General features: G+C 36.9%; 1 protein-coding gene across 1 annotated transcript; it reads right to left on the bottom strand.

Moving 5' to 3' along the window:
* Positions 1-11,232: 11,232 nt before the first annotated feature.
* On the bottom strand, positions 11,233-14,472 carry ZNF518B (zinc finger protein 518B). Its single transcript, XM_008943889.1, has one exon. It carries the CDS (start codon positions 14,470-14,472, stop codon positions 11,233-11,235), a length of 3,240 nt encoding a protein of 1,079 aa, XP_008942137.1.
* Between the last annotated feature and the right edge of the window lie 311 nt (positions 14,473-14,783).

Genomic DNA, 14,783 nt, shown 5'->3' on the forward strand with positions numbered 1-14,783 from the left:
TAAAGTTGTGCTAGCTTTTTGCAGTCATATGATATTGTGTCAGTTGTCCACCAACCCCTCTACCTAATTTCTTGTAGAAAAATACAGCTTTACATTTAACATTTACATTTAACCCAAAATTACTATGTGGTTCAATCCTACCTTTCAATATATTATACCTGCTTTAAAAAAATATTTCCATAAACCCAAAAGAGACAGAAAAACACCCTGCAGGTACTTACAGACTTTTCAAAAGCGAAATCCTTTTATTGGCCAGACCCCCTGATAAGAATTGCATAAGCAAAAGAAAACTCTTATCATTCTGTTATGTAAATGTGATTTCTTTTTCCAGAACTGCACACTAAAGATGAAAAATGCTATACAGGAAACCGATACATTTGTCTTTCATAAGCAGATTGATTGGTAAAGAGGTGTATCTATACCTTAGATGGAACACATACAAATAACATGTGTTTGGGTTTTTTGACTGTCATTAAAACACATCAGCCAACAGCTCATGCTGTATCTCTATTCCTCAAAAAGAGAGTTCATGCCTTGGGATACCCAGGGGTCTTGGGAACTGAAGGCAAGTAGGAATAATCCACACCAGTGACTCTCTACTGATCTTGCATACACTCACTACACTTGTATATTCTCCCTTACCTGCCTCTGCAAAAGCCCTTTTGTAACAATACAAAAATAAAAGAAGAAATCACAAAAAAAAAAAAAAAAAAACCCACCCACACCACAACACCAACCCAAACCCACAAAACACAACACCTAGGCTGTGCTAAGAACCAATGAGTTGCATAATGTGAATTTATGGATTTATGGTAAAAGCAAATACCACCAGGAGAATATATGGACTGTATTACCTGTGCAGATAAAGTAATATTCACCTTAACTTCGGCCACTGCCAGGCTAAACAAGCCCACCTCCCCCAGCTTTGTTTCACAGGCTCCAGCTGCCCAGTTCTGGCAGTGGCCCTCCATTGAGCCATTTCTGGTTACTAACATCCTTCTTGTGCTAGGGGTATAATCCTACATACCTACTAAAAAATGTTCTTTACACAATCCACAAAGCTCATCTAGGTCTTTGTTTGCTACTGTTCTCAGGAGCCTCTCCACCTTTTTCCTGGGTGCCCTGTACCCACCTTCACTTCAGATACTACCTACCACCCCTACCATCACTCCTGGGTCATTTGTGCTCTCTGGGAGCACAAATCTCCTCTTCCTTCTGCAAATTCCTCACCCTCCTGAAACAACAGGCAGAGAACAAACAATAGCCTTTTCCCTGCCACCCCACAATTGCTCCTGAAGTCCATGGATTAAATAAAATATTTTAAGAAGAAATACTAACTTTATATAAATATTGTAGGTTTTTTTTTAATCCTATGTATGTAAATTAGTGTTATGTTTATGGTTGGGCTCCATGACCTCAAAGGTTTTTTCCAAACAAAATGACACTATGATTCTATATTTCTCTCGGGTAGTTTTAGCTTTTATTGTTGAAAACAAATTATGTTCTGGGCAAAAATCTAAAACATTCTTCAATTTCTCAACAAGCTGTTGTTAACTGCATCCCAGCCAACCATGAGCACTGCAAAAGAATTTTCCACTTATTGTCCAAAAGCTTAAGACAGAAAAAAAATTCTACAGAATATACACAGCACTGGTAACAAAGCAAACACAGTCCTAGCTGTGAAGTCTCTTTTTAAAAACAGTGTCTGGGGGTAGCCACCAAAAACACAATGTGACTACAAATGCCAAAATCAGGTTCTGATAAGCTGAAGGGTGACATATCCACTTTTTGACAACTCAAACTGATTGCAGAAACAAAATGTAGATGTCTGGTCCTGGATCATTTGAACAGTAATTTCATTTTGGAACAGATTTATTGTCTGCTGAAGACCATGGCTGTTTGTCTGGTGAGCTCAATGGGCATTTTTTACTATCTTAAAAACAAATGTAATGCTGTTATAAACCAAAACATGGTACATGTACGCACAAAAGAGTGAAAACTTATCTTCTGTAAAAGACTGTCTTCCCTGTAAAATTTCTTTAATATTCTGTCATATTATATGTGTGGGCAGAAAAATAAACTGATAAAGCATGAACAATAGATAAAACATAATGAAATACTGCTTTGGCAAACAATACTGTCTCATGACAGTAACTAGAAGGAAAAGATGGAAGCCATTGAAAATTAGATTTTTCTCATACAATAACTCTTACAACAGACACTAGGTCATTTCTCCCACCAGCACTGCATGAAATAAAAATGCGTTCTGTTGTAGAGCAGGCTATGATGAGTTTTAACTTCAATTAACCATTTTTTTCCCCATGTCATGTACCTGCAAGCTTCAGCTGACCAGTGCCCTGAAAGCAAGCTCTTCCTTCTCCCAGGCTCTTCTGTTCTGCTGCATCCTAATTACCCCACACTTCGTGTTCCTGCCCCAAGCACAGCACACATACAGCTCCCCAGTGATGTGACAAGCTGGGTCCCACTGTTAAATGGCAGCCCTAAAGCTACAGACAACAGACCACGTTTGGTTTGGGAGGGCAGTTTTCAGCTTTGTAAGCTCCCTCCGTTGGCTGCCTTGTCAGCAGTGCAGCATGAAGCAGGAACACGCTGCTGGGGACCACCACCTTCGTCTTTTGCTTAATGCAAGAGCAACCTCACTTCTTCAAATAAGTCTTCTAAATTAGTTAATTGAAACAAGTCACAGAGCAGACTGAAATTCACCAGTATGGCAGAACCTCTGAATCATTTAAGGTTTCAACAGCTTGGTAATAACAATGCTAGATGTTAATGAGATATTAAGGGACTTTAACAACATCCAGCATAACATCAGCTCTGATCCAACACAAAAGGGGCTCAAAAGATGAAAGCAGAACAGAAAGAACTGTTACACTTGTTAAATAAAATAGTAAATGCGGAACATTTTCTATTTCATTAATAGCTTATGATTTTGCTTGTGTGCAAGAACCTGGCAGAGTGATGTCAATTCAAAAACATCAGGAAACTAGCATGTTAAATCTTCTGGGGCATGAATCTGAAATCACTGGTGCTGCATGAGCACAAGACCACTCATAACTGACAGCTCTAAATTTTAAAGGTTAATATCACAATACTGTATTTCTGAACTCTAAGTGCTGTTCTCAGACTTACTAATTAAAGCCAATAGGGTACAATTAAACTATAAATGAAGTTCTAAAATGTAACTTTTTGCATTCTGAATTACTTTTACAGGGTTCACACTAAATACAGAGAATTTGTCAGTGAAGTCACCATCTCCTGCACCATGCAGAGCATACAAAACCAAATCAAAAAAATCACCTGTAAAACAGGAAATGCAATCTCTTACCCAACCCACAGAAAAGGTACAGAACACTTCGCTTTATAGAAACAGGTTTTTAGAAAAATGGATTAACACTACAGAGCACACACACAGCCCAACATAAGAATTGTTGTTCACCAAAAACAGTCCACCAAGAAGTTAAATGGTCTGAAAGCTGTGGTTATTCAGCACCCTGGAAAACAGTTGAATATGACCTTTTGAAACGGTGGATAAGAATTTAGATGTCTAATTTGATGCATATTTCCTAACAGGACTTCTTGATAGAGATGCATTACAATTATTTTTATCAACTTTGCTAAACTTGCTTTAAATGCACATCAGATAGAATCTGTTTTCACTGGCTTTTGCTTCTGCCAGCTGTGGTTAATTTCTATACACTGATTACACTATCTTAAAATTAAGGATTTAAACAAATACGAATGGTACATTGGAGAATATGATCGCCATGAAGCAGAGAAAGCACTATTAGAAGAAAACACTGTAAGTACCATTTACCTTGAAACCTGGGGTGTAAACTCTTAGAGAAAATGTCTGTAAACAGTCCAGGATGGCTTGCAAGTTTTGTTGTGAACTAACCATACAATCCATAATTTGAATCTGTTGCACAGGATGAAACATTCTTAGTTAGAGATTGTTCCCAGAAATCAAATGCTGAACCATACGTTTTGGTTGTCTATTATGGAAGAAGAGTCTACAACATTAAAGTACGATTTCTGGAAGAAAGCCAACAATATGCGTTGGGAACAGGGCTCCGAGGAGATGATGTAAGTAAAATCCCAGCTGATGTTGTAGTCCATTGCTTTCATATCCCACTTCACAAGTTCTTAATACTGAAGTATTAGTTACAAAGTCCCCCACATAACGAACTTGCTGTATCATTAAAGTTTCTTTTATAATTCTCTCATTTCAATTTGTCTCAAAGTTTCAATTCACTTCAAGATAATAAAACTAGATTTTACATCTCATGCTCAAATTCAGATTTAAATCAATGTGATAATTTCCTATTCTTGTAATATTTTACTTACTCTAACACCTGCAAAGTATAGGTGTTTTAAGTCCTCCCTTTCTCGGTATACATATCATTTTAGCATTTTTTTTTTTTAATTCATTACAATATAAGCAAGTATTTTTAAATACATACATCTTCACTTATCTGGCAGCCTGGCCTGTTGCTATTACTGGTGTAATCACTCTTATCATCTGCCTCTCACACAGAATAAAGGAATTATATTTTCTTTTTAATTTAAAAATAGGACAAAAGTTGTCATGGATATTCAGAGGCAATTAAGTCACATGGGTCCCCACTAATCAGTCTTTCAGTTATGGTACATTTCAATTAGGAACTCCCTTGAGAGTAACAACATTTTTTTATATAATTAAATTCAACTACATTCATGGTAAGAGTCTAATTCTTATTCTACCTATATGGTCAAATAACAAATACAGTATGTGCACGTCTTTCACACAAGAAAAAAAAATTAAAACTGCAACAGTCATCCCATAAAGATGTTCTATTCCCCCCAAGAAAAAGTCATTAAAGAATGCTCAGCTGCACAGAAAAAAACAAAGCAACAACCTACTGTGAGGGTTATTAGCTATGTAACAAGACAAATAGAACTAAGGTGACTCAGCAAAGCCTCTGTAGCCAGATCTCCGATTTTATCTTTTTTAATGTGTGTCAATACTTTCAAAACTGATCTTTTCTATAGATAAGACTTTTAAAAAACATGAAAACAAAACTGAACCAAGCTAACTTAACAAATTCAGCAACTCCAAGATTTAAATTTGGATTTTTATTAGAAATAGAGAGATAGGATTCATGAGGCATATTGAGTATTGTTTTTCTTAACTCAGAAATCCTCCCGTAGATCAACTATGACAGAGAAAATTCAGAATTGCATTGCTAGTCAAGCATGTGTAATAGCAGGGAGGCACAGAGATGACAGCCTCCTGCTTCTATGCATTATTCTCAGCAGCAGACGTGAAAACACAATTAACTGGGTAGAAAGCACATGTGCAGTAAGGAATAATCAATGGCACCAGCCTTGCTCAGACGAGCTACTTTCATCTCAGGCAATCTGAAAGGATTCTCCAAAAATGCTTTTTCTTGAAAACCGACACCTCAACTTGTGCAGCTCACTTAAGATCCTTGACTCAGGAGGGGGAAAACAATTTGTAAGGCTGTGAATTAAGGCAAAATTGCTGCCTATGATTTTCCAATGCCTGTTAAAATGCTTTCCAGAGTGCTCTGCCCTGTCCCTCCGCAGGGAAACCCTTTGTTACACCACATCTTGCAGTATGCAAGGCAGACAGAGCAGCTGCTTTATCCAGATTAGCTGAATATTCCCTCTTCACCTGTCAAAGAGAAATAAACCTATACAACAAACAGGTACAGACCTAATGTTTCTCCCTAGTTGGTGATTTTATTGAAAGGTTCAGTTTTACAGATTTTCTGCAGTGTTTTTGCTTTTTAAGTAGTCTATTTTCATCCATTAAAAACATGTTTTTCCTTACACGTATATGTGATTATTCAGTTTTCCCTATCCTATTGCAATATATATTTCATATACATATGTAACTCATATACAGTTACAAGCTGTTAACACTTTGTAGCACCATTCTGAATGTATTTTATTCAACTTTGACAAGTGCTTCCATCATTAGTTCTCATGTAGCCCTATAACGCCATAAGGGAGGGGAAGAAAGTGTTTATCATCAGTCTTCTGTTTATGTTCGAAGTAACTGAGGTTCTGTGCAGCTAAATTATTATCAAATTGGAATATTATGAATACAGGGAGAGGAAAAAAAAACACACCAATAACTCTGTTAGAGGAGCTATGTTTTTTGCTACCAATTCAGCCACAGATGTTCACACCTCCATACATATTTAATATATTATACTGTGCTAAAGGACAAATCACATGGGACTTAGGTGAAATTTGGGTATTTACATTCAAAATTGCTGTCCTGAGTACCCTTTACTTGGCTGTTGCCTTCCTGGGCTCGTCAGTTTTCAGTATGAAATGTCCAGAGATACCCGTTATGCTGCTTCTTCTCATGTATGTAGTTCTTTTAAAGAAATCAAAATCTTGCTCACATTTAAAGTTATCATGACACAAAATGTAAATCTTTTTCTTATCTCCTTTGATCTGCCACACACAAAATACATGTTCTTAGCCTGTCTGCAGCCTCAGGCTCAATCACAGAGCATCAACTAAGTCAAAGGCAGAAGTAGGCTCCTCTTCAACTCAGTGTCTGTTTTGCACAGAAGCTTAGAGCCCCGCTTAACGCCAGTCAGTCCAAAGAACAGCTCAAAAGGAGAAACAGTGGTGTGGTGAGAGCTTAGAAGTGACACACAAGGAAGAGAACTATTTAAACTGAGGGACTGCTGACCATTGGAATGGCAGAATTAAAAGACTCACCAGGACAGATGAGGATAAATACCTTGGATAGCTCTCTATTGCTGTTTCATCAGTTCAGGAATCTCGAGCCACAGCGTCATCATTTTAGGAATGGGCTTGGAGGAAGGATGTAATTGTTTTGAACACCAAAGAACAAGACTAGAATCCTGCTGAGACCCTTCTTGCTCCATACATTAAAGTGACTTTATAGCAACTTTATCAGTAAACTGAATGGGAAAAGGTACATTTTAAAAGGTACAAAGAAACTTGCAGTGTAAATTATCATGTACTGCTAATTAACTTTTGACTAAGTATAGTTAGTAATGCTTTATAGCTGCTTCATCTTTTCAAAATCTATCATCACATCTGGCACCACAAGCTTTTACAAGTGATACTGCATCCTCAGGGCTTAGGGATGCTCCCCATTTTGCCCTAAATAGGAGCTGCTTACTCCTACACAAGACAGACACAAATAAGTAAGAGGATTAAAATCTGGTACTTTTCCCTTTATGACTGCTTCAATCTAATCTAATCTAATCTAATCTAATCTAATCTAATCATAATTCTATGCAAAATATTACCTATATCTAATACTGTCATTTGCAAGTGGTCTTAAAGTTAAAAGAAAACCATCTAGCAACACCATTTTCAGTCACTGATAACAACTTTTCTTTTTCCTCTAGAAATTTAATTCTGTGAAAGAGATCATTGACTTCTACAAATATGTTCCCATCACACTCATTGATGGAAGGGATAAATCAGGAACCCAGAGAGAACAATGCTACCTTGGACATCCACTGAAGTTGCACAGAAGGTGTTTTCTGCCTTAACATTACCTATTTCTTTGCATACATGTAAATAAAACAGTTATTTAAGTGTCTCAAAATTCAGATTAGCCTTTGAGTGAGAAGCTCCCCATAATATTATGAAGCATTCTAAATGCTCCACTGAAAAAAATGTCCAACTGAGAATACAGATCCACTCCATTTTTTTATTCTTGTAATTTGTTTTTGACTTTGAGGATGCAGGTACAGTATATGCTATTGTATGAATTCACAGACAAGCCTCAAGTGGCACGGGCTCCTGACACTGGACAACAGTTGAGCAATTTGCTTATCTTGCACCCTACCTTCTAACACAAGATGAAACCAAACTCAGTCTTTCTTACTTAAACATCACTGAAGCTCAGTCACAAAACCTAATAAAGCACAACAGTCATATAAAAACATAAATAAATGCTATTTATCTGAGTACTCACTGCTTAATGAATTCATTCAGTGTGTGTATGTGTGTGCACAATGAACAAGCTGTGCTCAGCAGCCACTGAAGTCAGTGGACGTCAGCTGATGCTCACAGCTATTGCAGCCTATTAAAAAGCTAGCTTTAATCACATAAATTCTATTACTTATCTAACTCTTTAGCTTAAGTAGAAGATACTGTATTCCATATCTGAGCCTTCAAACACTTAAGTAGTAGGACCATTATGCAAACAGTCCCTTTGAATTCATTCCATGTGCAAGTATGGAGATAAAAAGCATCAGTAGGAACAGCATTATGTGCTTCAATCTCAGCAAGAAAACATGTTCCAGTGTGTATCAAAGATGGTGAGAAGGTAATATTTTTCCAGGAAAAAAAAGCACAGTAATATTTATTCCTACAATTTGAGTTTGGGAAAGCTTAACTCAAGTAAATCTTAATCTAAAAGGCAAACTTCAGTATTTTTCTGCAGGGCACCCATAATTTTCCTTTCTAAGTACACCCAGAATTTTAACCAGGTAATTGCAATATACCAGTTACTTTAACCTTCTAGAATAAGAACAATAAACATTCCAGCCCAAAACATGACATTCCAACCCAATTAATGATTTAGTATGTAGCGGCACAAACTAGCCCTTAAAAAAAAAAAAAAAAAAAATGGAGGAGTTATTATTTCCTCGCAACATTTTTATTTCTCAATGCTGCATCAAAATGCACAAGAACTTTCATTGATTATTTCTCTCAAACCACTGAAACTGCTAAATTTGAAGGAAATTATTCTGGCATTAGATAATAATAAGAATGAAAATGAACAAAACAGAAGCTCCTAAGTAGAGTTTGGCAGATCTCACAAAAAAGAGGCATGATGTAATCTCCTTTAAGAGTTTCACAGCCACTGTACAATTTAATTTAAAAAAAAGATATTCATGTTAGAATAGAAAACAAAATATTTTATAACTTAAAACCATAAAAAAAAAAAAAAAAAAACGCAGCTTAATAATTTAGATAGTAGTGACATACAAAGCTTTGGAGACGTTTACTAAGTCAACTTCCTTACAAAACATAAGCATCATTAATACACTTAAATCACCTGGAGTTCATAAAGCTGAGCAGCAACACTTCCCATCCCCCCTCCAATACAGCTTCCTGAGGAATGTTCTAATTTTGCCAGTGACAACTCTTTACAAAGCAAATTCAAAACTATTTATTTAGTAGTTTCTATAGGAAAAAAAAAATAATTCAAACAGTAACCTGGATTGAAGGAGTTAAAACAAAGAAGGAAATTGAACCATGGTTTTTTCCTGTGTTAACAATTTCAGTATTTATTATATGTGATATGCCAGAATTTTAAAATGGAAGCTATTTTTGCAATTGAAAATGCAAATAGTACCGTTAGGTTTGGCATCAAAGTATATGAAGTGGAAAAAAAAAAAAAACTTCTAGTGTACCCATCTAAAAAAATATAATTCCATTTGAATACAAAATGAGAACTGTCTTTTCATTATTATTGACAAAACAGACAAAAGGAAGTTTGTTCTGTGGAACAGGTTAGGCTGATACAAATGATACAAAAATTTTCAATGTGTACATAATGAAAAAGACCTGATTTAAAGCACCACCTATCTGAAGGATTTTAACACTGAATTGCAAAATGGCAGGAAAATAATGTTTTAACTGTTTTTGAAAATAAGCCTCAGTCAGATGTAGTTTTAAAATATTTACATTTCAAAGCAGATATGATACATACTTTATCAAAACAATGCATAATCTTGCTGGAGTATATAAAAAAAATAATCCCATCTTAAATTGTTTACAAAAATGCACCACCAGTGGAGAGTTAGGGACTAACGGTTTTCAAGAGTAACTCCAGCTCAAACGTAGAACACACATCCAGCATTAGAGTCAGTATTGACTTTCTTATCTGTAAAAACGTAACAAGGTCTTTTAATTGCAAATATGTGCTTCAATACAGTTCATTCCATAGGATTTTTAAATTATTTAAAATTGACAAGATGAAGGAAAACACATCGTCCATGAAACACTAGATTTCAGTATCATTCATCCCTCTTCTTCACAAAACACTTGAAGTTTGGCCCTGATGTTGGCAAGTGTTTAAGCAACTGAACAATGTTTACACTGCACTGAAGTCAGTGGATACACAGTAGACATACATATGTAACCAGGCACATGCTTATATTTATTGAGGCCTACCAAAAATATATTCTAACACCTAAATTCTTAAGATTGAGAAGGATGAACAATTGCACTGAAAATCGGGTTCAACACTGTCAATGTAAAAGTAAAAGCTGTGCAACATCATCTTCAGCACGTTCACCCTATAAATACACAATAACCCAGCATCTAGAGTTCTAACCAAGCGCTCAGTTCCACAACGTTGTTTCTATCAGGCTACACACATGGTGGTGGAGGGTTTGTTTGGCGATTACTTCCTTAGATTTCAGAACAGCCTTGAGAGACCTTGTATATAAAAGCATCTGAGGATCTCTCCGGCTCTGCCTGATCAGAAAAAAGGACAGTACAGAAAGCTGACAGTGTTCTGCTCTCTCACATCTATGCAATACAGGATAGGTAAAGGCTAAGTACTAAACAAAGATAAACTTTTTAGTGCTATATGACCTAGTGCGAGTAACTCTGATCCCAGATTCCTAATTTATATTTTTCTATCTTGACAACAAAAGTGTTTTTGTTTCAGTGAAACAAAAGTACTTGCATTTAAGTTTTACTTTTTATGCATGGTGCTTAACTTGTCCATCATAGATTTTAGTGGCATCTGCTGCACAGAGGATCAAAGGTGCTTTTCAGTATGCTTGATCTTTGAAACACCATGCTGTAATACAGCAAACTAAACCCTGTCAAATTTACGAAGATGACACCAAGACACTAATCCACACAGAACTAGCACAAACCAGTTATAACACAGTATCCTAGAACAGAGCATAGTCACTAGAAAGATGTTTGCATAGCAAATTTTTTTTAAAATTTCTCCTACGAACAGATGAAGTTGACCTCCAATACAAATTTCAAACGTGAGAGTGCAAAGTGTTTAATCCTCACTATTGGCTTCTCTTGGTCTCTGTAACTCTGCTCTTTTCTTCCACTTTGCTAACAGTAGAGACCCTTCGCCAAAATAAAGCAGTTATTTCAATTTTTCTTTCCAAACAAGTTAGTGGCATTCATTAGAAATAAGAAAGGAAATCTCCCTTAGTCTCTCATTTAATTCTTTTTTGCTCGCAGAGAAAGAACATCCCAACCCTTGGTCGCCTCTGTTAAGTGCCTCTGTCCGTGACTTATCCATTCTTCTTGGTCCACGTATACTCTTCCACAAAACCAGCACTTAAACAGACACTGGAGTCTTTCAGCTGGTGAAGTTTCTACCACCTGGTAGTTGTTTTTATGGGTCTTTTTTAGTTTCATTTTTAGCATATTCTGCTTTTTTGCTTGGTTTCCTGTCTCAACATTCTGAAGAGTAAGACGTTTTCTGTAACGTTTGATACCAAGACAACTACTTGTCCTTTCTGACAGAACTACTTTCAGGACTTGACCTTTATACTTGTTTATAGTCTTCATGACATTAATTATCTCTAGCGAGTCAACATCAGGATGGTTTAGCACCACAACTGGCTGGTTACGACGAGGGCATTTTATCAACTGATTCATTCTCAGAGGGACAAGCCGAAGACGTCTTGCTGTCAACAGATAAGACATGTCAGAACTTGAACTGGTTTCCAACCGAGTTCTTGTTTTCCTTTTAGGAAGTTCTCTGAAGCTTGCTTGTTTTGCTTTATTTTTGGGACCTAGTTGACTTTTTGAATAGTGTTTGCTTTGCTTACTCACACCACTGCTTCTCTGAAACAGCACACCAGTTTGTTTGCTATTATTTTTAACACCTGCCTCTCGCTTTGGTCTTTGCCTGAGCGATATACTTCGGGACTCAGCGTTCAGGTCGCTCGGATTGGGCAAAGAGGGCAAATTACTGCTAGGTGGCTCCGAAACACTGACAGGAACTGGGCGAGGCAGAAACATTTCATTGCAATAGGCAGAAGTACCTGATGTTTCACTTCTCTCTTCTATTCCGTCAGAGTTTTGACTGCTAGCGGCATTCAGCACTCTCAGCTTTGTTCCTTTGGGGATAAACACTGGAGTGGCAACATGGGAATTTTTAGTTACCCTGCTTTTAGATGTTCTTGTAAATGTAAGCAAGTGATCATTACTATGCTCTTCACTGCTAGTCACACTGTTTCCACCACTCACTTGAGACAAAGAGGCAGACTGTTCCACTTCAGTGGCAGAAACAATTCTCTCGCACCTTGCTGAATTTTCCTGGCGGAAAAGCACCTTTTTACCAGAAGCCTGACATCTCAAAGGCATGGATTTCATGTTAGATTCAGCAGCAGACATGATCTGAGCAATCTTTCTACACAGCAATGTTGCCGATTTCTTACTGTATGTTGTGTCATCCCATCTGACACCCTCTGGAACATTTTCAGCTCCAGAGCTAAGAGAAAATACAGACGAAATCACAGGTCCCTCAAAATTGTTGCCTTTATTTTCCATCTTCTGCACTTCTAATGATTCCAGAAGATGACTGTTCTTTTGACTTACAGTTTCAGCTCTCTTTACTTTGCTAAAGCCAAAAGTCACATCCTCAGAAGGCGGAGTTTTAGTGACATGAAAGTTGTTTCCTGCTTCAGAAGATGCAACGTATTTTTTATCAAAACCCTTACAAGGTAAATGTGTTTCTGTAGAGCTGGCAGGTACACTCCTACGTTCTTTGTTATTCCTCTTTAGAGGTAATGCATCCTTTTGTTTAAGGACTGCAGAAGAATTTTTGCCTCCCTGAGGAGCCACTACTGAAATTTTATTGGAACTTTTATCTTCAGAAACAGTGGCATATTTTGGAGAGGATATATCCACACCTTCTTCATAACAATACAAGTCATAATGTAAGTTATTTTTTCCATCTACTTCCCACCTTGAGGATTTAAAATCCCTTTTTTTTTCAGTACTATTTAACAGAGATGGAGAACAAAGTTCTATAACACCTGAATGGACATCAATACCTTTCACCAAATGAAAGCATAATTTGGACTCATCTTCCCTCTGTACAGATACAGAGTTGCAGTCTGAGAGTTGAGAATCAGAAAAACAAAGATATTCTGAATTCATGTCATGTGTGCTATCCAAATTAAGCTGGTTACTAACTCTGGATAATTTGTCTACATTCACTTCCATGGTTAGTAACTCATTTTGAGACACGGATGATGATGTTTTTTTCCCTTCTGCAGATCGTTCTATACCTTGATTCTCAGGCTGCTCTTCAGCACTGTTTACAGGTTTGCAAGTTGCTTCTTTCATAGGAATTAGTTTAAGAACCAGCTGTTGTGTTCCATTCACTATTTTAATCTCTACTATCTGAGCCAAACAGTTAGAAGGAACTACAAATTCAGATGGAGCAACGACGGTTAAAGGCATTCCAGGTTGTAAGGGCTCTGTCTTTGGAGAATAAACCTCAACTTCCACACTTTGATTCTCGCACCCGCTCATCTCAGATGCCTCCAATGTTGCTTTACCCTGGTCTGATGCTGTGTTTACACTGCACTCTACATCATGAGATGAAGAGACTGTTTTAGCTGCCTTACCTGGAATGTCACAAACTAGATGTGCAGACGAATGTGAAAGTTTATTCTGAAATGGAATTTTATTGTATTTCTGCTTTTCAGATAAAGTGCTTTGACTTGGCTTCTTTTGCTTGTGGTTTATGATAGTATTTGACGGCCTTTTTGTGGGCATTGCATGCACTCTTCTCGTATGCTTTACGATATAGTCATGTCTAACAGCACCATATTCACAGTATTCACACTGATATGGAAAAGTTCCAGTGTGTTTCACCAAATGTCTCTGGAATTCTCCTTTAGTGTAGGATATGCAGTTACAGTGGGAACAAATAAATTTAATTTCTTCATGTTGACCTATGTGCTTTTTATACTGTAAAGGATCCTTTGTTGAAAATCTACATTTATCACAGTAGTATTTACCTGGCAGAAAGTTTTTAACTTTAAATGTCTTCTGGGTTTTACTTGGACATTTTTTTTCACGTTTTTCAAAGTCTAGAGCATTGGCACCCTCAGGAACGAAATGCAAAGCTGGTGGTGTAACATGACTGCACTTCTTGCAGATGAAATGTTTATCTTCAGTCCACCCAAGATTCTTATGCTTTTCTATATCTTGCATTGAAATTTTCTGAACACTTCTGCATTTTATACAGCTTATTAGTGACAATTTACTGTTCTCAGCCTCAGTCCCTCGGTAACAGCAGTTCTGATCACCCCCTTTTGACAGATTTGTTTTATCCTCAGAAGATTGCCTTGGGGATGTAGTTAAGGAACTATTTTTATCATTAACTTGGCCAGGGTACAATCTTGGTAAAATTTCCCTCATTTTTTTCAACTGCATTTCAGAAGACTTGACTCCACACCAGTTCTGTCAAACACAGCAGCAAGAGACAGAGTTTCTTGATAATAGTCCTGCTGAGCAATCATTCAGACCATCAATCTGTAGAATATATGCTTTGGAAGAGATGGTGCTCAGGCAACTGCATCCATGTTATATTCCACATTCTTAATTTTATTCAACCAGCTTGCAGCACTGAAGAATAAAAAGCAGAAGATTGTCAGTTACAGTTCACTGATCATTGAAATACAATCAACTAACAATTGAACTATTAATAAACTACAGCTGAACTAGAGAGTACAAGTCTACTGTTA

Source organism: Merops nubicus, unplaced genomic scaffold (assembly GCF_000691845.1).
Source record: "Merops nubicus isolate BGI_N331 unplaced genomic scaffold, ASM69184v1 scaffold14687, whole genome shotgun sequence".
Classification (NCBI taxonomy): Eukaryota; Metazoa; Chordata; class Aves; order Coraciiformes; family Meropidae; genus Merops; species Merops nubicus.

Coding starts and splice junctions, on each gene's coding strand:
- ZNF518B (XM_008943889.1), bottom strand. CDS start 14,472: ATGCAGTTGAAAAAAATGAGGGAAATTTTACCAAGATTGTACCCTGGC.